This window comes from Physella acuta, unplaced genomic scaffold, assembly GCF_028476545.2.
Source record: "Physella acuta isolate Inbredline_101_S28 unplaced genomic scaffold, ASM2847654v3 ptg001111l, whole genome shotgun sequence".
In the NCBI taxonomy this organism is placed as follows: Eukaryota; Metazoa; Mollusca; class Gastropoda; family Physidae; genus Physella; species Physella acuta.
In genome coordinates, this window is record NW_026732628.1 from 216,306 (window position 1) to 240,168 (window position 23,863).

General features: G+C 33.4%; 1 protein-coding gene and 1 pseudogene across 1 annotated transcript; both read right to left on the reverse strand.

Annotated features, from left to right (window-relative positions):
• Positions 1–6,310: 6,310 nt before the first annotated feature.
• On the reverse strand, positions 6,311–6,442 carry LOC131955872 (uncharacterized; annotated as a pseudogene).
• An 11,827-nt stretch (positions 6,443–18,269) lies between these two features.
• Positions 18,270–20,092, reverse strand: LOC131955854 (zinc finger protein 436-like). Its single transcript, XM_059320138.1, has 2 exons — positions 19,796–20,092; positions 18,270–19,138 (listed from the first exon to the last, which is right to left on the reverse strand). The coding sequence occupies exons 1-2, from the start codon at positions 20,090–20,092 to the stop codon at positions 18,701–18,703; spliced, it is 735 nt and encodes a 244-aa protein (XP_059176121.1). The 3' UTR covers positions 18,270–18,700.
• Between the last annotated feature and the right edge of the window lie 3,771 nt (positions 20,093–23,863).

Consider the following 23,863-nt stretch of genomic DNA (forward strand, 5'->3'; position numbering starts at 1 on the left):
CGGTGGCCACGAAACTGCGAGAACGAGACTTCACGAAGCGAAAACCCTAGTAGATCTACAAATCTATAAAGTAATAAAGTATAGATCTAGATTAGATACGACGTAGATCTAGGAACGGTAAAACCTTAGTTTAGCTTCGGAAATTATCGGATGTTTGTTGAGTTTCGGTAACTAGAGTTACGGTAAACCATGGTTTATTTGAACATTGAAATATATTTAATTAAATATAAATAAAGTGAAAGTCGATTGTAGCAAATTAATTTTTTAATGTTTTAATTTTATTAAGTTTAATCGACAAAAGGCGTCACAAAAGGAAACAAGAATAATAGAATAGTAGATTAAAATTAGTAGATCTAAAAATGAAAAGAAATAGGCCTATAGAATACTATAGATTCTCTATATTAAATTTATTAAATATAGGATAGGCCTAATAAATACTAAATTTATTAATATTATTATATTTAATAAATTAAATAGGCCTATAAATATTAAATAATGAAGTTAGGCCTATCTTTGATTCTTTATGTAATAATTTAACGTTTTTGGTTTGCAGCAGATTTGCGGCCATTAATTAATTAAATCTAGATCTAGCTAGCTGCTAGGCCTAGACCAAGTACATAAAAATCTAGATTACGAAAATAGTAAAAATGATTAATTAAATGATTACAAAAATAGTAAAAGTGACTAGAAACGGATCTTACCCTATTTTGAAAATGAAACAAGACCTTTGTAACCTCTTTGTATAGTACTGTAAATGTAATAAAATAAAGGTTCCTACTCGTAGGACGTCCACTAGAAGTATTAGATCTATTAGTAATAGATCTAGTTGTAGGCCTCCCTAGCACTAGATTCTAGATCTAGATATTGCCTTAGAATGCCCTCCTAGAATCTAGAACTAAATCTAGAACTAGAATTACAATTTATTAATATTAGGTGTATAATTGACTTTTTTATTTGTTCATAATACTAAAGCCTAACATCTTCACTATGATATAATAAACCGGGAGTGATCTCCCCCAAACTTTCTCGAATATTCTTATATAAAACAACAGGGGATGGGAACTCGGGATATAGTTATGATTTTTAATCCATTTTAAATACATAAACTATTTAAAATAAAATAGAATCTCATAGAAAAAAGTATTGCACACCAAGCGAACGCCGAATAAAGATGTTCATAATGGTGCGCAATATTATTAGTACTTTATAAATTTAGATGCGTTTTTGAGAAATCGGAAATAGCGTAAATTAGTACTTACCGTCAACGGAAATTACTCAAAATTTAACAGAAGGTAGAGAATTAGATCTTTTACTTACATGTGAAATTTCATTTATCTATCTGAAATAGTACTCAAGTTATAGCCTTTTGAAAAATTCAAAGTAGAAAAAGTACCACTTCCGGTTATCGGAAATCGCTCAAAAGTTGATACGGATCTACGATTTTGTTAAAATACTTATATATAAAATTTCATCAACCTAGCTGTAACGGTACTCACGTAATCGTGTTTACACACACACAGACATACGTTCAAGATTGCAAAATTATGTTTTTCCGTATCAGTGAGGTGTAAAACGTTTTTTTTTTCACGATTACAATACTTTCTCTATACTACGTATATATGAGAAAGTAAAAATAGAATTATATAATAAATCAACGTTCGAAACAAACCATTGCCAGTACAGACGACCATATAAAATCTCCAAGGACGCCATTTTATAATAATCTAAACGCCGATTCCGGAAAAGGTGAAAGGGTGGGATGGGCTTTGACGGACTGATTGATTGAGTAATACTAATAATAAAAAACTTCCCCAAAGTAAAAAAAAAAACGTTTTTCGAGCTTACATTTAAGTATTTAAAAACCGGATTATCAATGGATTGTGACTTAGTGTAGTATAAGTAGTGTAGTTAATGTAGTAGTAGTAGTACTGACTTAGTGGGGTAAAATTATGCCGATGGCTGAGAAAGTTGGATGAGATCTCATAATAATAATAATATTAATCAATAATAGTCATCATAACTCTTCTCGGTAAAACCTTAGTTTAGCATCATAAAATCCAAAGTAGCTACTAGCTAGTAATGTGTGATGGAGGTAACTAATGAATATTTCTTTCGTTTGGCCATATTTATGACATATTTTACATAATATAACAGATAATTGAATAACAAATCACAATCTATGACCAAACCATCCAAAAATATCCTGGAATAAACTTTAAACTACCCCGTTCGAGACAACAATGAGTAAATACAAGCAGTGGCCATGTTTCAAAAACAATAATAGAGTAGTTTCCCTTGAAAAATTGTCTATTCGCATATCTGTTGTGTTGATTTTGTTGTTTATTACGGTTATTTTATATTGTTTTAATATTATGCCTGTATAGTAATTTTTCTTTTTTTTTCAATATAGTTGACATGAATGACTAATAGACCTTTTCATACTTAATAGTGTGCATCCAAGACCACAACAATTGTTGTGAGGTCGAACTTTCTAGAATCTTGGGTATTCTTGAGGCTGACTCTCTGGAGTTGTAGCTTTCACTTTTGATTGGATAGATTCCGATAGATGTTCACATTTTGGCAGTTATTTATTATATTCATATTGTCTATCAGCAGGACGAAAATAAAAAAAAATAGGTTCCTGAATAATTTAAGTTCCTTCAAATATTGTTACTGTTCTGTGGGTGGCTAGTTTTTAAAATAAACTTAGGGACTAGCAATATAAAATACATAGAGAAGTCCAGTGCTAGGCTAGGGCATCAACATGGCGGTGGATGTAAACATCATGTGGTTTTGGTCATGTGTGTGCAATCTATCCATTAGTTTGACCAAAAAAAATTGTATACATTTCATAGTGTAGGTCTTGATAAGTAAATTTATAAAATCTAGATCTAAGTTAAATTTGAATGAAAAAGTTCATTTCTTTATATTCTAAAACTGGAAGAGGACACCCTTGGTGTTGTGTTCATTCCGTAGTTTAAAATAGCTAAGCCAGTTTAACAGAGTAACAGTATCGTCCCCTAGCCTTCCTTGCACTACCTGTACATAAATTAATAAATCCGTATACACAAAACTTTTATGCATGCATATATATTAGTTCCCAGCCATACGAATAAAATAGCATTGAAATTGAAAGTTTTTACAATTGTTGCAAGAAATTGCAAGTCTTATTGTGTACAAATATTGTCACAAAACTGCAAATTAGTGCCAAGCTGCCTGAAGAAATCAAGTGTTTATTAAGCAGTTTATGACAGTTTAGAACTGTAATTAACATTAATTTTAACACTTTTATTACATATTTGGATAATATTAAGCACTTATTACATACATTTAAAAACTAACAAAAGCAAATTAAGTTTTGATTTTTGTTATTAATATCTTAGTATTTCTATTTTTAACAATTTTTAAGAAACATGTAGCTTCAGATATTAATCTGCAGTCCTGATTGCTTTGCATTACTGGTTGTCCATTTTAATATTACATCTGACTGAGTAATCATTAGTAATCAGACTGACAAAAGTCTGGCATGTGTTACAAATTTTGCCATGTTATTAGTAATAAGTTGTTTTGGTTATTTAACCACCAGTTTAACATTTACATTTTTTAAATCATCAGTTCATATCTAAGAAGCTGTCCAGCATGGAGGTGGAAACAGATGTGTTAGCCGCAGTTTCATCTACTGTAGATGTACAGTCAAATGAATTAACAGGATTTTCATCTTCTGAAGATTTGAAACCAGATCTATCGGCCATATTTTCTTCTTTTGCTGGCATGAAGACAGAATTATTGTCATTTTATAATTCTCAGAATATAAAGCCTGACATGACATTTAAAACCACTCAAGATGTTAAACCTGATGTTACACCAGACTTTTCTTCTTCTGCTGACATCAAAACAGAATTATTGACATTTATTAATTTCCAGAATTTTCTTCTTCTAATGACATAAAAATAAAACCAGAATTATCATTTTTTAATGTTCAGGATATAAAACCTAACATGTCATTTAAAACTTATTAAGATGTTAAACCTGATAATACATTTTTAATTGAAAAAATTAATAAGAAACCAGCTGCATCAGCAGTATTTTCAACATCTGAAAATTTAAAACCAGAATTATCACCTACTGAAAATTTAAAACAAGATTTCACAACAGAATTTTTATTTTTTGAGGATAAACAAGAAAATGGACTTGAAGAAGATCTACAATTGTCTAGGGACAACGGAAATAAAATTGTTTATTATAATCAAACATTTTCTCAAAGTTCTAAAAGTTATATGCATAGAAATGTTCATTCTGAAGATAAGCCATATGACTGTGATGTTTGTCATGAAAGGTTTTCTCAAAGTTCTAACTTAAATCAACATAAAAAGATTCATACAGTAGAACATGCATATGATTGTGATGTTTGCCATAAAATCTTTGCAGATAAGAATGTTCTATTGCGACACAAAATTGTTCATTCTGAATATGAATGTAATATTTGTCTGAAAAGATATTTATATAGTTCTAAGTTAAAAGAACATACAAAAGTTCATTCAGGGGATAAACCGCTTGAATGTGATGTTTGTCATAAAAAGTTTTCTCTAAGTGATAATTTAAGAACACATAACAAGCTTCATTCAGGAGAAAGTCCTGTCATAAAAGGTTTTCTCAAGGTTCTCATTTAAGAGAACATAAAAATGTTCATTCAGGAGATAAACCACATGAATGTGATGTTTGTCATAAAAGGTTTTCTAGAAATTCTGATTTAAAAAAACATTAAAATGTTCATTCTGGAGATAAGCCATATGAATGTGATGTTTGTCTGAAAAGATTGTCAAATAGTTCTCATTTAAGAACACATAAAAAGGTTCATTCAGGAGATTAACCACATGAATGTGATGTTATATATAATGTTTTCTCAATATTCTGATGTAAGAACAAAAAAAGATTCATTCAGATGAAACGCCACATATGAATGTGATGTTTGTCCTATAAAGTTTGCTTGTTAGTGTGAATTATTGAGACAATTTTGTTTATTTGGGAAAAATATGGTTACTTCCTTATTTTTGCTATGTTTTTATTTTATTAAATTAAATGCATTTGTAACATGTTATATATAGATTTTATCTTTCTTTACACCTTCTCAATATGAACTTTATGCCAAATCTCAGACTCCTCTCTGCATACTATGTGATTGAAAAGATAATAAAATAATTTTCTTCACAAAAGGCTATACAATTTAAAGATTAACCAAACATTTCAATGTCATAAATTAACATTAATTTTTTTTTACAAAAACAGCATAAAATTATAAATTTGAAGAAAAGAAAGGCTAGAGCTGCAATTGTTACATTTTGGTATCTTAGTTTCAACGTAATGTAATTTTTTGCTAGTTATTATTTAATTTTGTATTCCTTACTATTAAAAAATAGCCTTGTAATGTAAATTCTAATGTAATGAATCATTAGAAATTGTAGCATGAAAATTTAAAGAAATAAAATGGCTAAAGTGTGTCAAATTTTATTATTATTGTTCTTCTAACAACAGTTTCTGTATGTAAATTCCAATGAGGCCAATGTGTTTTGAATGCTGGGGTGTATTTTCCTCTCTTGTGATGCTCCAAAGCCTGTACCTGCAAGTTAGGTAAGGTCAGTGTCAGACTATATTAATTTTGTTAGTGTGAGCGGGTGAATGGATGATTTATTTTGTATTATTTTATTGTGTGCGAATCTGCGTGAACGGTCCACTGGACAGCGGCTACAGGTTTTCCCGTTCCGCACTGTAGGGCTTCTAAGCTGACGAGACATTGGTTATCCTACACTTAAGGGGGGGGGGGGGGTCGCACATAAATGACGTCACATGCAGTGAGAGAAGTGTTAGGGATTTTGTAATCATGTATGATGAAGGGGAAGCAGATAATGTGATTTGACGTCAAATGAAAGAAATCATAGGCAATACTGATTTCTTTATGTAACAAATTCGAGATCGATTGGTTTATTTATCCGTTGTGGTGTTATCCTCCCTCCCACTCATCCTCCCTCCTTACCCACTCTCTCTTATATTAATATGCACTAAAAGAGTATATTACTGCAATTTGTATGGATGTAGGTGAAAAGAAAAAGCATCATTCAGTGGATATAGGTAGTAAATTTTCTTCTTTGTGACAGCCACCTTTGTTATGTCATGTAACTATCTTGAGAATACTAAACAAAAAGAAGCCATGATAACATAGATTTCGTAAAAAAATAAAAAAAATTACTGATGTTTCTCAATAATTATTTAATTCAAATCATTCTTTCCTGTCATTTCATTTGAGTATATCAAGCTTCCGAAAGAGCCGTTAAAATTTGCACGAGCCGACCAGTGAAGGTCGCCTGTGCGGGGTATTGGGAGTAGTTTTCAACTAGCAATAACCACGCCTCGAATTTTTTTTAGCGCAATTTCCGTACGGACAATTGCGATTATTAACTCGTCATTTCTGGATGTATGGATGTGTGTCCGCAGCCTTTAAGTCGTATCTCCTCTACAACGAAGCAATATCGAGGACTAGTTCCAAAGCAAATATGTTAAGCAAGTTCCAAGGATGATTGTGGGCCAAAAAAATCCCGGAATTCCTTCCTGGATTTCCCGGAAAAGCCAAAAAACCTCGAACAAATGCAGTTTTTGCTCCATATCTCGGCAACCAGACCACTTAGCGACTTGAAACATTTACCAATCGATCCCTGCCATAATTTAAACCAATATTGCCGAAGAAAGTTTTCAAAAATATCCTTTCGTTCGGTCACAAAAAATTAATTAAGAACATTTAAACTGAGCATCGTGTAGGCCTAGGATGATATTTACTACTTTTTTAAACTGAGCATCTTGTAGGCCTACTCATTAAAATAAAACTATTTCCTTTGATATAGGTTAATATAGTTGTCTTTTTTTACTTATTAATTCAAACGTTATTTTTGTACCCTATTAATTTATTTATAATTTATATGAGAGTGATAGGGAGTTACAATTACAAGGTTTTGTTTCGCTAGGCTTAATCATTTTTTCACATTTTTAAAAAAATTAAGGAAATTGCGCTTAAATTGTTACTAGACTTTTTATTAACTTGTTTATTAAGTGAAATGGTTATCGTATATGTTGTTATATATGTTATTATACAAAATTTTAAGGGATAAGCAGTAAAAAGGGTTAAGGTAAAATGAAGGTGTTGGATTCCGGATGAGGAGGGATTGACAAAACTCGTTTAAGGGGTGAGTACAGCGTGTCATATTTGAAGAGTTGTCCTTCTCGCTGTTTATGTTCTGTCGTCTGCATATATGTAAGAAATGGATCTGTCTGAGTTGAGGATGTAGAATATTTGATTGTGGCAGAGGTCGTTGTCGGGGTGCTGGTCGTTGAGGTGTTTTTCTATGTCGTATTTGGTGTATAGACTTGTTAGGCAGTATCCACACTGGGTGTTTTAGTTCGTGGTGCTTTATTGCTCCTCTGCTTTTGATCAGATTGTTACAGTGCGGGCATTTACTCGTATCAGGATGGGAAGTTTTTATATGAGTTTTACACTCGCTGGCAGTACTGAAACTGTGAAAGCAATAACCGCAGCTCTTGTCTTTTCCAGGTTTGGGAATTTGAATTGGTTCAGTGGTAGTTTCTTGTTGCGGCTGGGTTTCTAATGTGTTTGTCAGGCGATCGAAGATTTGATTCGCGAGTTTTTTTGTTAATTTTCCTTGTTCTGTGGGGCTGATTTCATTTTTTCTTTTCATCTATTTCTGAATCTGGGCTTTGTGTTTCTCCAGTGATTTGGATTTTTGTTGATGTAGTTGGTGACTTCGGTGCAGACGTACTTGGGATCGTTTTTTGGTTCGACAGGTTCGGGGTTACCAATGTTTGCTGCGGTGTGGGTGGTGCTCTAGGTGGTTCTGTTAAAATTGTCTGTGAGGATGGTTGTTGAGTTGGTTCCTGTATTGTTGACAGGTGAACATTGGGTGTTGACTCTGGTGTTGATGATTGGCAGTGGTTGGTCCAGTGTCTGTCCGAGCCGCACACCTGACAGGCTTGGCGTCTTCCTGGCAATGCGATGAGGATATTACATGTTGTGTCTTTGTATGTAATTTTGATGTAGTGTGGGATGTGTTGTGGATTGTCGTTCTGGATGGTGAATCTGCGATTGTTTGTGTGCGGGATTGTGGTTATTGTAGGTGTAGATTTGCTGACTGTTTGCAGTGCCTTAATCAGTGTTTCGTTGATCAGGGCTGGCGGGACCCATCTAAGTGTTCCGATGATTTTGTCCTTGTAGTATCTGCCGAAATTCAAAGTGTATGGGCCGTGTGTTTTGGTGGTGCCGTCCAGATCCGCTGCATCAAACTCATTGGGCGAGAAGTACCAGGTATCCCCTTGTCCATAGTTGAGTAGCAGGATCTGGTGTGGGCTAATGATATTGCGCAAGAGGTGACCAGGAATGCTCTGGTGGTTGGTTGATTGGGTGGTGACTTGAATTACTGTAGGCGAGTCGAAAAGCTCAGGAGCTATTTCATCAGACTGGTCCATGGTGATTGTTGTCTTGATATCAGTGGCGGTACCATTGCCAATGAGGTTTTATCGAGTTGATCTTTGAGAGATGTTGAGTGGATTAGCTGGTATTTGTACCCAAAGTCTAGATTAGAGAGTTACATGTGCCCAAAGTCTAGATTAGCCAGTTACACGATCAATTCGATTTTTTTAAACACGTTTTTCTTAACTCAGCTTCGCGTTTGTGGATGGATTTGTTTGTTGTTAAAATTGACATCGAAAATTAGCCCACTTCTGATTGCTCTAGAGATCTGAAATTTGGCATACAGGCTACTTTCGCCTAACAATTTCAGATGCAATCATAAAAACTAGCAATTAGAGACCGTAATTAGCTTAATTTAATTACGCCCCAAGGACCATAAAATTGAGGACATGATTTCTAAAGATACCGACAAGACTGGAGGCCTATTGACACAGTTACTTCGGCCCCAATCGATGTGAGCGCGCTGGCCGTGATCGTATAGTGGTTAGTACTTCGCGTTGTGGCCGCGACAACCCAGGTTCGAATCCTGGTCGCACAAGATTTTTTTAGTCCGTGTATTTATAAACACTTAGTCAAGTCATACTTAATCAAGTCATTAGATAAAGTAGAAAATAAACTATATAAAAAACTTTTTTTAAAACCACGTTTTTCATGTGTAGCAACGGACTAAAAAGGAGAAAATAAAATAATTAAAAAAAACTTTTAAAAAAAACCACGTTTTTCTTGTGGACTAAAAAGTAGAAAATAAATTTTTCTTTTGTGCTTCCTCGAGCTGTGCAGGTTCTTGTGATGACTGACAAAAAAAACGTGGGTCGGGCAGATGGGTCGGGAAATTTGATGGTGAACGTACCCACGTTTTTTGTCAGTCATCACAAGAACCTTCACAGCTCGAGGAAGCACAAAAGAAAAATTTATTTTCTACTTTTTAGTCCACAAGAAAAACGTAGTTTTTAAAAACGTTTTTTTAAATTATTTTCTATTATTAAGAACGTAGAAGGAGCTGATGGAACCAATAGACACTCTGGAACATGATCAACTCGATAAAACCTCATTGGCAATGGTACCGCCATTGCGCAGAAAACTTTATTAAGCGCACACTTTACACCCAGCGTAATGACATCTAATAGATCTTTATGGTTAACAGATGTCAAAAGTAATAATTTAGTAAATACTTTCTATAAGGTAATAAGTAATATGATAAATTTTAGCATAAGGTCATACAAAAAACACATTATGAAAATATATTTTTACTGTTTGTATACATTATTCTTTAAATTCTGTAAGTATATTCACTTGTAAATAAGCAAATTAGTTTATAACAAGGGAAATAGCTATAGTATTAGTATAGTTCTCTCCCTTGATTTTTTAAATATATAGCAACATTCTAGGCTAATGTATTAATTTTTAATGCATTGTGAGATGAGGGTGTTATAAGAAAGATGAAAAAATATTTGCCTACATATTTGCTCTGCCCCCCCCCCCCACCCCCACCCGAAGAAAGTCTACTCCCCACACCCCGAACGAAATGGAATTTATATAGAAAACATATACTTTTACCAGTGTCCGCCAGCCGCCCCCCCCCCCCCCCCGGAAATTGTTGACCGCCCCCCCCCCCCCCCCCCCCCCCACCCCCGAAAAATATCAAGTGTCCCCCAGTAGGAAAAAGTCTGAAAGAAACGCTGTTTGCCTAGTGTTAAAATGTAGCAAATTAGGTCCAATTTTTTAATGTATCTGTAATTTATGTCTCCTACCACTTTATTAGAAATGAAAAAAATATCTTAGAATGGATGTTAACTTAAAATTGTGTATTTTGTAAATGAATAATTTTGTAGTTCTAAATAGAAATTTAAGTTTTTTTTAATTTATCCTTATGAAAGTTAGAAACAAAAATATTAAATAATGAAATCTATGCATGCACTATTGAAGTAGATCTAGACATTTCGATCGTACATTAATTGATTTTTATTTTTAATTTGACTTGGTGCATAAAATCATATTTGAAAATAAGTTTATAAAGATAATCATGCAGTTTTAAAATGGTGAATATATTGTCAAAAGAAAAGTGTCTATGAATCAAATAAGTAAAAAAATTATTGTTTTGTTAGGCAGGATAACTTTTACCGGTCTGAATAGCATAGGATGTAGAATACTTTTTTGTTTGTTTTTGCTCACATATAGAAGGCACGAGGAGACAGGCAAAAGCGACAGAAAATAAAATTAAAAAATAAAAAGGATAAGCATACAAAAGCCTTGTAGTAAAAGAAAATAATTAAACAATGCAAGGCAGTTTTATAATTTTCTTATATGTACAGTTGAAATATACAGATTTTCTGACAAAGAGTACTGATAAAATTTTAACAATATTAATCGAGGAATAGAATATAATATAAGTGTATTACAAACTAATGCAAATAATTTTATAATAATATATTAGTATCGGTTGTCATTTTATTTTAACATCGGTGATAATCATGGCCAGCTACTTAAAAAATGTATTTGGAGATACAACTATCTTAAGAGATTTTGTCTAGTTCCAGTCATGACGTTGAAAATCAAAATATAAAATTGAAAACTGAATTTAAAAAAAACAGCTTACAATATTAATTAAAAATCTAAAAAAAAAAAAAAAATAAAAACAAGTAAACATAAAGGAAAATTAAATCTTAAAGCATGTAAAAAGTGAATTCCCCGACAATTTTACTTGTTCTCCGTGATACACATATAAATTCAAAGTGTCACCGGCGCTTAGCTCTGTTGCACCTGCCGTGCAGGAACTTGTGTCGGATGTGTCTACAGCGACACCCGCTACACAGACGTCGTCGTCGGAGAAGTCGCAAGCCATGCTATAGGAAGACAAATCACACGCTACATGGGATGACAAGTAACCCGTGACATGGGAAGACAACTCATCCGCGACATGGGAAGACAACTCATCCGCGACATGGGAAGACAAGTCACCCTCGACGCCTTTCAATCTCTTGACACCACGCCTGCGACAAACACCAACGGTGACTAACTCTTTCGAATATTTGTGAAGGGTGACGCTCACGCTGTAAATCCCGTGGGCAGGCGCCGTGAATGTTCCAGTAACAGGATTAAAATGGCCGCCGACGTTACACAACACACCCCCAAACTGGGTAATGACGTCCCCAGCGCTGACTGTTATGTTGTCTTTGAGCCTGACGCTAAACGCCACGTTTGGTGAAATGTGGATTGACTCTGTTGTACAAATCGGAAACACTATATGGATAGTTGTTCTATCTTAATACAATAGTAGACATACAGGGTACAGCTATTTTATGTCATGAAACAGTTAAAAGCTTAAAGCGCAGAAGTGTTTATCTATATAGAATATACTTTGTGTTTGTAGTTTTACTTTATGTTTTATATTAATTAAAACAAAATTATGTACCAACCTGTTTGACTCGATTTGTCTGCAAACTGAAAGATAAATAAACAAGATGTGCTATTAAAACTGCTGTTCAATAAATAAGCTGTTGTTTCTTGTTTTTGTTTTTGTTTCTCTAGCGAGGGGAGGGGGGGGCGGGGGGCATATGTCCCCGGGCGCCGACCTTAGGGGGGGGGGGCGCCAAATTGAAAGTTTGAGGGGGGGGGGGTGCAAATGAAAAGTTTGAGGGGGGGGGGGGTGCAAATCGAAAGTTTGAGGGGGGTGGTGGAAATGAAAAGTACGAGGGGGGGGGGTGCAAATCGAAAGTTTGAAGTGGGGGGTGCACATGAAAAGTTCGAGGGGAGGTGCAAATCGAAAGTTTTGTCCCCGGGCGCCGGGAGGGGTCGCTACGCCTCTGATCAACATAACCGAATTTTTGTCAAAATAAAATACGTCAACGTGTTAAACAACGCAAGACCCAATTTCCCATTATTGACAAGAGAATAATACTTCTCACCGTATGCCGTTGCTCAGAACTATCTTTGATAAAAATGTTATCAACAACTTGACCGATGACATCCGCTTCCTCTAACTGCTCTTTGCGTTTAGAGTCTGATATATTTATGTCTTTTACAGAATGTATCATGTGATTGATCTGGTCTAAATGTTCTGTTATCAATTTAGTTTGACCGTCTAGTTTCACTCTCAACATCTCCGAGCTTTTCACTATATCTTCTATCCGTCTTTCTTGTTGTTTTGATTGCACTGTTATCTTTAGCTCTACGCGGTGTAGTTTATCATTGAATATGTTGACATTTTCTTCTATCTCAGTGTTTTTCTTTTCTCGTGTGCCATCTGTTCCGTCAGTAATTTCAGCGGTTTCTAATTGTGATTGTATCTTTTCCATAGATACTAAAACATAAAGTAACATCATTATTTAAATTGTAACTTTATTGATTCTATTGTAATGTTTCTTGATCGCATAGCACGTATTTAACGTTTCTTAACAAATATGTATGTACTTTACTTTATATCCTATCCACATTTAAAATACGACTAATTACTACTTTATGTATAAACCATAAAAATAAACTATGTGCGTATGATAGTTAACTTGTGAAAATAATCAAACGCTGAGAAAGTTGTTGATTTAATCCAAGAAGAAATAAATCTCATGCATTACCTTGTATTTTTGTTTTAAACTCAAAGCTACAGATCCACACCCGGTGAAGAGGTTGAATTCTTACGATGTATACACGCATACCATAAACTTTCGTTTAAATAGCTATGTCTACACAGATGCTGGTATAAAACACAGCTTTAACTTTATTACTGCTGATAAGGTTATCTGTGAACCAATAGCCGTAGAGTTGTAGATCTGTAAATGAGCTAACGAGAATGCCCTTCAGTTTACAGCAGGGGTCTCCAAACTACGGCCCGCGGGCCGGATGCGGCCCGCGAGGTCCTCTCATCCGGCCCGCGGAGATCTTTTTGTCCTCGGAAAAAAACGTTTGTTGGAGTTGGCTGAGGAACTTGCTCAGAAAGTCGCGACATGCCTGGAAGAAACTGGCCCTCGAACTGAAATTTGATAGTTAATGCGGCCCTCGGACTGAAAAGTTTGGAGACCCCTGGTTTACAGCATCAAGTAACACAACGTGTGCTGAATAAAGTCGTTGATGTGTTAAAACAATCTCTACGGTCGAGGAGATATCGATGTCGGTTTGAAGCATTAAGAAACATAAGACTCAGAGGGGGGGGGGGGTGCGGACCGCACCGGGTGACACCATTTAGGGGGCAGATACCAAGAAAAAAAAATAGCAAAATATATAGAGAAAAACTTAAGGGGGTGCAAACCGAAAGTTTGAAAGTTTGTCCCGGGAAGGGTCGCTACGCCTCTGGGGGGTGACACCATTAAGTGCCGTACCGGGTGAAACCCGACCTCGCTACGCCACTGATAAGACTGTCTCGGATATTAACAACTGCTCTTCTTAAATGACCTCATTATACAGCTTTAAAGTAGCGCAGGTTCAACTTGTCAAGGAAAAACTCTTAAATACTCAACTTTTAAAGTTTTTTTTTATTATGTATTTTATTTCCAAAAACTCTATATAAAGTAGTTTGCGGTGTGATTTAGAAAACACTATTTACATTAGAGAAGGTCAAATAGTTTAAACCACGGACTATTGTTACTATATTGTAACAAGCTTCTAGATTTATATTATTATGATCTTTCCAAACGTTTCATTTGAGTAAATCAAGCTCCCGTAAGAGCCGTTTAAAATTGCACGAGCCGACCAATGAAGGTCGTCTGTGCGGGGAATTGGGAATAGTTTTCAACTAGCTATAACCACTTTTTTATATTTCTTTTTTTTTTTTTTTTTTTTTTTTTAAATACTTTTATTTGCAATTAAAACAAGTACATCAACATCAAATTTTGTAACATAATTTTGAACACCAAATGAAAACGAAATGTTTTGCAAATGTACATAATGAATATTTACATGATGTCATGTATTTGATTATAAAAAAAAAATTGCAAAGGATGACAGTAAAAGAGGTGAAGGTCAAATGAAAGTGTCAGAAGTCTGGGTGGGGAGAGGAAAGGAAATTTTTCAGAGAGGGTCAATGAGACAGTGAAGCATTTTCTATGTAGGGAAACAACTTAAGTTGACTAGTTGAAAGGGTGTTGTAGTGGTCGCATTGAGTTTTCAAAAGGTTGCAGTGTGAAAGATGAGGGGAAAGAGACAAGATTTAGATACGCAGACGACACTACTTTCTTAGTACAAACAGAAAAAGCAATACAGACTGTAATAGAAAAATTCAACAACTTTGGGAAAGGGAGCGGGGGAAAAATAAACGCAGAAAAATCAAAAGTAATGGGTATAGGTACATGGAAAGGTAAAGATAACTATCACATAGACATAACAATAACTGACAAACTCAAAATTTATGGAATAACCTATACTAGCGATCCCACAATAAACGACCAAGAAACCTGGACCACACTGAAAAATAAAATAAATCACAATCTGGAAAAATACCAATACTGCAATACAACCATTTTTGCCAGAGCTGCATTAGTAAACAGACATATCATTCCAAAAATAATTTTCGTAGCGACGAACTCTACAATACCCAACTCATTTATTAAAAAAACAAACAAGCACATTAGAGAGTTCATTTTCAAAAATACGATTAGAAACATTAGCCACAAAACCTTAATACAAAATAAATTAAATGGAGGTATAGGGCTACACGACATTCAAACTAAAATAAACACCTTCCGATTAAAACACCTGGATAGAATAAGGATAGAACCACATTATCATCCATTAGCACAATACTACATTGGGTTAAACATAAAGAGCATTTTAAAATTAAACATCATAACACCACACTATGGGGGAAATGACATAGGCAGCTTTTATAAAGAAACGCTAGCAACATTCCAAGGAAACAAAAGCATTATTGGGGAAGACACAAAAAAAATATACGACATTCTAATCAAACAACAAGCGACACCCTTATACACGAGAATTAGTTGGGCCAGGGAACACAATATAATAGACATTAAAGATACATTTAGAAATCTACATAATAAAAGCATTACACCAAAAGAAAGGGAAATGGGTTGGCTGGTTGTATAAGTGTATTATTTACTAGTGGGTAGGTTGTATAGGTGTATTGTTTACTTGTGGGTAGGTGGGTTGGCTGGTTGTATAAGTGTATTATTTACTAGTGGGTAGGTTGTATAGGTGTATTGTTTACTTGTGGGTTGGCTGGTTGTATAAGTGTATTGTTTACTTGTGAGTAGGTTGTATAGGTGTATTGTTTACTTGTGGGTAGGTTGTATAGGTGTATTGTTTACTTGTGGGTAGGTTGTATAGGTGTATTGTTTACTTGTGGGTAGGTTGTATAGGTGTATTGTTTACTTGTGGGTAGGTGGGTTGGCTGGTTGTATAAGTGTATTGTTTACTTGTGGGTAGGTTGTATAGGTGTATTGTTTACTTGTGGATAGGTTGTATAGGTGTATTGTTTACTTGTGGGTAGGTTGTACAGGTGTATTGTTTACTTGTGGGTAGGCTGGTAGGTTGTATAGGTGTATTGTTTACTTGTGGGTAGGCTGGTAGCGATAGTGGGAGTCTGGGAATGACCACTGGGAGACCTATTGGGGGGGGGGGGTTGAAGTGTGCTGGCGTTTAAACACGTATTATGATATAATACATGATGTCAAGGGTCTGTCTAGTACTTTAATGCCAAGCTGCGATAACAATAAAATAAATTTACGTTGTACCCTCAATAATTTTTTTCAGAACCGTTGAAGTCTTCATTGAAGAGTAAACAATGTTGAAGCATACAGATACTGATTGAGATGTTTAACATAAGCCCTTCTTTTATAATCGATGGGTTGGGTCTCATGTTGTTGTTCACAATCACTTCAGAAGGCCATTTTTTTTTAATTCTGTCGTTTTTTTTACTTTCTCGTATATACGAAGTATAGAGAAAGTCTTGTAATCGTGCAAAAAAAAATCGAGATTTTTACAAATCTCGACGTTTTACACCTCACTGATACGGAAAAACATAATTTTGCAATCTTTTCCGTATGTCTGTGTGTCTGTCTGTGTGTGTGTGTGTCCGTGTGTAAACACGATAACTTGAGTACCGTTACAGCTAGGTTGATGAAATTTCATATATAAGTATTTTATCAAAATCGTAGATCCGTATCCTTTTGAGCGATTTCCGATAACCGGAAGTGGTACTTTTCCTACTTTGAATTTTTCAAAAGCCTATAACTTGAGTACTATTTCAGATAGATAAATGAAATTTCACATGTAAGTAAAAGATCTAATTATCTACCTTCTGTTAAATTTTGAGTAATTTCCGTTAACTGGAAGTAGTACTTTACGCTACTTCCGATTTCTCAAAAAACTAATGTAAATTTTAAAAGTACTAATAATATTGCGCACTATTATGCGCTTTTTTATTTGGCGTTCACTTGGTGTGCAATTAATTTGTCTACGAGATTTTATTCTATTTTTAAAACTTTAAGTATTTAAAATGGATTAAAAATCATGTCTATAGCCCGAGTTCCCATCCCCTGTTATTTTATATAAGAATATTCGAGAAAGTTTAGGGGAGATCACACACGGTTTATTTTATGCTGTTTTTGTAAAAAAAAATGTTACTTTACGACATTGAAATGTGTGGTTAATCTTTAAATTGTATAGCCTATGTGAATATGTGAAGAAAATTATTTTATACTCTTTTAAATCAAATAGCATGCAGAGAGTAGTCTGAGATTTAGCATAAAGTTCATATTGAGAAGGTGTGAAGAAAGATAAAAATCTATATATAACATATTACAAATGCATTTAAATAAACTAAAAAATACATCTAGCAAAAATAAGGAAGTAACCACAAGCTTTAGCAATGGTTCGAGCAACATGAAACTTGGGGTTAGTTCCATAAGACATGTAAATAGTGGGGAGGGAGAGGAAGTTTTTACATATGGTCTGTTTGAGTTATACATTGCATCCAGTAGAGTTTGATCCTATGATTTGTGATTCTATACCTCTAAATATAATGATTAAGGACATTTAGCAAAAGATGAAAAAGTTTTTACAACAAAAGATTGTCTGCTCAGAAGTTTTGATGTCACTGTACCTGTTGGCTAGATGGCCTTGTTACTGCCGGTCTGATGTTTATTGTACTTGTCTAATGGAGGTTGTATTAACTGTTAACCTGATATTCTGTCATGTTGCTGTATGTATGACTGAGCTGTTTATGAGTAGTGTAAATGTGTAAAGTTATGAATGATAATTGTATTACAGTACTTATATTGTAAACATCTAGTAAATAATACATTGAAGTTGAACAGCGTGTTTTATTTTAGTAAGCTTCTGTTATTGTTAATGTGTAATTGGTTTGATCAGAAATGGTAAACTCCCTTGTCCCAATGAATGTGCATTGTCAATTTTATAAAATTTGAAAACAACAGGCAAATTAACTGTGTGGCCTGAACAAAACCATGCGGGTATAAAAATAAAACCCTGGGTATCGAAAGTGATAGCTTACTTCTTTATCATACATATTTACAAATAACACAAAAAGAAGTAGGATAAAAAAAGAAAAAAATGTACACATGCAGGTAACATAATAGAATAAATTTCTTTTTTTACAGTATGTATAATAAATGTCGAGGTACACTCTTTGACAAAAGAACCATTTTATAATACAAATATAAAAACGTATTAACTATGACCCACTATTGGTTAACCACTAGTTAAAGCTATGTGCAGAGAAAAAATTATAAGAAATTTAGTAATAATAATTTTCTATAGATATTGTTTGCTTATGTTAAAAAATGAAATTACATAATGATTTTCTTTGACAATATAATTAGTAAATTGAAAAGAAAACATTTCCTTACCAACATCGCATTCCTCTGTCTTACTTATAGAATGAATTTTTTAGAGTATTTAAATTAGATATTTGAGAAAATCTTTCGAGAAAAACATCATTTAGACTACGACTTCTAGAAAAGCTTTAATGACAAATACCACATTCATGTAGCTTGTCTTCTGAACGAACTTTTTTATGTGCACTTAAATAAGAATGTTGAGAAACCATTTATAGCCAAAGTTTTTATGTGTAGTAAAATAACTATTCTAAGTAAATCATTTAGGACAAACATCAAATTCAAATGGCTCTTTTCCCAAAAGAACAAAATATCTCTTAATAAATCACACTTCCAATCAAACCCAATAGGACAAACATCACATTCATCGTGATTCAGGTGGCCTTTCATCTGAATGAGTCTTTTTATGTTTTTTTATATCAGAATTTTCAGAAAACCTTTTATGACAAACATCACGTTCATGTGGCCTTTCTCCTGAATGAACCTTTTTATGTTCTCTTAAATGACAACTATATGAAAATCTTTTCAGACAAACATCACATTCATGTGGTTTATCTCCTGAATGCACTTTTTTATGTTTTTTTAAATAAGAATTTGTAGAAAACCTTTTATGACAAACATCACATTCATACGGCTTAACTCCTGAATGCTTCTTTTTATGTGTACTTAAGTTAGACCTTTCAGAAAACTTGTGATGACAAACATTACATTCATATGGCTTATCTCCTGAATGAACATATTTGTGTTTACTTAAACCAGAACTTCGAGAAAATCTTTTATTACAAACATCACATTCATATGGCTTATCTCCAGAATGAACATTTTTATGTATTTTTAATTCATAATTTCTAGAATACCTTTTATGACAAACATCACATTCATGGGGTTTATCTCCTGAATGAATCTTTTTATGTGCTCTTAACTGAGAACTAGAAAATCTTTTATGACAAACATCACATTCATGTGGCCTTTCTCCTGAATGAATCATTTTATGTTCTCTTAAATGAGAACCTTGAAAAAACCTTTTATGACAAACATCACATTCATGGGGTTTATCTCCTGAATGAACTTTTGTATGTTCTTTTAATTTAGAACTATATAAAAATCTTTTAAGACAAATATTACATTCATATTCAGAGTGAACAATTTTATGTCGCAATAGACCATTCTTATCTGCAAAGATTTTATGACAAATATCACAATCATATGCCTTTTCTACTGGTTTAATAGCTGAATGAATCTTTTTATGTTTACTTAAGTTAGAACTATTTGAAAACCTTTTATGACAAACATCACATTCATATGGCTTATCTCCAGAATGAACTTTTTTGTGTCTACTTAAACCAGAACTTTGAGAAAACCTTTTACGACAAACATCACATTCATATGGTTTATCTCCAGAATGAACTTTTTTGTGTCTACTTAAACCAGAACTTTGAGAAAACCTTTTACGACAAACATCACATTCATATGGTTTATCTTCAGAATGAACATGTTTATGTATTTTTAAATCAGAATTTTTAGAAAACCATTTATGATAAACATCACATTCATGGGGTTTATCTCCTAAATGAACAATTTTATGTCGTAATAGACCATTCTGATCTGCAAAGTTTTTATGAAAAACATCACAATCATGTGGCCTTTTTCCTGAATGAACCATTTTATGTTCTCTTAAATGAAAACTTTGATAAAACCTTTTAAGAGAAACCTCACACTCATATGGCTTATCTTCAGAATGAACATTTCTCTGCATATTACTTTTAGAACTTTGAGAAAACGTTTGGTTATAATAAATAATTTTATTTTCGTTGTCCCTAGACAATTGTAGATTTTCTTCAAGTCCATTTTCTTGTTTATCCTCAAAAAATAAAAATTCTGTTGTGAAATCTTGTTTTAAATTTTCAGTAGATGATAATTCTGGTTTTAAATTTTCAGATGTTGAAAATACTGCTGATGCTGCTGGTTTCTTATTATTTTTTTCAACTGAACATGTAATTTCAGGTTTTACATATGGAGAAGTATAAAATGACATGTTAGGTTTTATATCCTGAACATTAAAAAATGATAATTCTGGTTTTATGTCATTAGAAGAAGAAAATTCTGATTTAACATCAGGTTTAACATCTTGAGAAGTTTTAAATGACATGTTAGGTTTTATATCCTGGAAATTAATAAATGTCAATAATTCTGTTTTGATGTCAGCAGAAGAAGAAAAGTCTGGTGTAACATCAGGTTTAACATCTTGAGTGTGGTTTTAAATGTCATGTCAGGTTTTATATTCTGAGAATTAAAAAATGACAATAATTCTGTTTTGATGCCAGCAGAAGATGAAAATATGGTCGATAGATCTGGTTTCAAATCTTCAGAAGATGAAAACTCATTTGACTTTATATCTACAGTAGATGAAACTGCAGGTAACACATCTGTTTCCGACTCCATGCTGAACAGCTTCTTAGATATGAACTGATGATTTAAAAAGATAAATGTTAAACTGGTGATTAAATAACCAAAACAACTTATTACTAACAACATGGCAAAATTTGTAACACATGCCAGACTTTTGTCAGTCTGATTACTAATGATTACTTAGATGTAATTTTAAAATAGACAACCAGTAATGCAAAGCAATCATGACAACAGATTAATGTCTTAAGCTACCAGTTTCTTAAAAATTATTTTAAAAATTAGAAATACTAAGATATTAATAATAACAAAAAAATCAAAACTTGATTTGCTTTAGTTAGTCTTTATATGTTAGTAATAAGTGCTTAATCTTTTCCAAATATGTAATAAAAGTTTTAAAATTAATTTTAACTACATGTCTAAACTGTCATAAACAACTTAATAAACACTTGCTTTCTTCAGGTAGCTTGGCACTAATGTTTTTTTTAGTTTTGTGACAATATTTGTACACAATAGGACTTGTAAGTTCTTTTTCTCTCTCACTTAAATTCAAGTCCTGTTAGCCGGGGAGAGATAAAAAAAATTGGAACAAAATCAATTGTTGTGAACAGGATTTATATTGATAACAAAAAAACATGGCAGCTTCAAGATTTAAAAATCATCAACAGCTCCCATAATGTAACAATTGTAAAAACTTTCAATGCTATTTTATTCTTATGGCTGGGAACTAATATATGTGCATGTATAAAGTTTTGTGTTTATGGATTTATTAATTTGTTTACAGGTAGTGCAATGAAGGCTATGGGACATTATTGTTACTCTACTCAAGTGGCTTAGCTTTTTTAAACTACCGAAAGAACACAATACTAATGGTGTCCTCTTCCAGTTTTAGAATATAAAGAAATGAACTTTTTCATTCAAATTTGATTTAGATCTAGATTTTATAAATTTTCTTATCAAGACCTACACTATGAAATGTATACAATTTTCTCGGTCAAACTGGTCAAACTAATAGAGAGGTTGAACACATGACCAAAACCATGTGATGTTTACATCTTCCGCCATATTGATGGCCGCAGAACAGCAACAATATTTGAAGAAACTTAAATTATTAAAGCACCTTTTTTTTTTGCTTTTTGTCAAGCTGATAGACAATATGAATATAATAAAAAACTAATTTTTTTATTATAAAATTAAAGGCAAATAGAGTCATAGGTAAAGCAATAAGCAATCGGTAATCTATCGTTTTAGGTACGTAAAATCGCCCGCGACTTGTAATGTGAAAAACAGGGGACTCCTTAAATTTTAATAAATATTTCACATTTTGTGGAGGATTTATGTTTTTTAAAATACAAAAATGTTTCCTTATTTCATTTATGTACCTGTTTTTAAACAATTGAATTAAAACTTTTCCATAATGAAGACTAGCGATGTTTCCAACAGATGCAACCATTCTCATTTACTATAGCAGCCATCTTGTTTAAGTTATATTTTTATAAGCTAATAGCGCTAGATTCAGGGGGAAGCCACTCTATTTTACAAATGGCTGCTGTTTATATAGCAAATCTTGCTCTCAGACACTGCTGTTTTAAGTTAATTTCTGGCCTATATCGATATATTTAGCCATTGATTTAGGTTTATTATTTATTTATAATATTCGACACAAACATATGACAATACAATTCTATTTAAAGCCTTGACAATGAGGTAACGTTTTCGTACATTAATATGATTAATAGCCGCTGGCGATTTTACGTACCCAAAACGATAGATTACCAAGCAATCTGATGGGTTTGAACCATCAACTTCTGACCAGATAGCCACTCCGCATGTCCACTGGACCACATATCTTCATACCAAGATGGGTATTTTTTATTTTTAACATTAACTGATTAAGTATAGCAAAAACTGTCACGACTGTAAATAGCCCGAATACGGCTATTCACAGTCAACTGTGAATAGACACATCGTTTCCGGAATCGGCGTTTAGATTATACTAAAAGCGTCCTAGGAGGCTTTTAATTTGGTCATCTGTACGGGCAATGGTTTGTTTCGACCGTTGATTTATTATACAATTCTATTTTTATATCAAAGTGAAGATGTTATAATATTATGTACAAACAAAAAAGTCAAATATATACTCACCTGCTTTAGTTTATTTTGACTTCAAGCACAAGCTATATTATTATTCGCCCCGTAAATACATGGGCAGTTTCGATACGAATCTATCCAATTACGATACCATCCTTATTTATAAGTATCATGTACTTCATGAGAAAGAAATTATTCGATATTTTATATGTCCGCCCAAAACACGGTGGCCACGAAACCGCGAGACCGAGACTTCACGAATCGAAAAGCCTAGGCCCCTATCTAAACTAAGGCTAAAGTAAAAGTAGATCTATAGGCCCTAAATATAAAATAAATGTTTGCATAAAAAAGGGAAAAATCACGATATAGCGTCGGTTATTATTCCGGAACTGTACAGCAGTAAAAAAAAAAAAAACAGTAAATACATGGCGTAGTCTGTCGAGCCGTTCCGGAAACCGCGGAAAATACTGTAAACCCTTATTTATTTGCCGCCATATTATTTTTAATACAAAATGTTTTAAAATGTGCAAGGATTGATTTTAGTTGCATTTTAAATAGTGTGTTGCTAATTATGTTGTATTTCTAATTACTAATTATTTTAAGTGTATGTGCTAAATATTGCTGCTACTAAACATCGTTCTAGTTCTTCTTACTACTTTTTACTTTAGTAAATCTAATCGTCTTATTTTACTAACAGAACTAGATCTAGAAAAACTAGAAATCTAGAGCTAGTGGTCGCAAATCTTCTGCAGGTTTTTTTTCTGTGTTTCTAAAAAAAACATTAATTACTAAACTCGACTTTATTAATAATATTTAGATTTACTAATTACTAATTGTTGCTAATTTTTTGTCAATTTGTTACGAACACCACTCTACAGTTGCAGAGCTGGCGAACGCACCCGGGTTCGTTTAAATGGTTATACACAGATGGCGTAACGCCCAAATAAAAGGTAGCTGGCACAACAGTTCACGAGGACTCGTACTTAACATCTAGGGGATACACTCGAGAAACTCCTGATGCCAACAACAC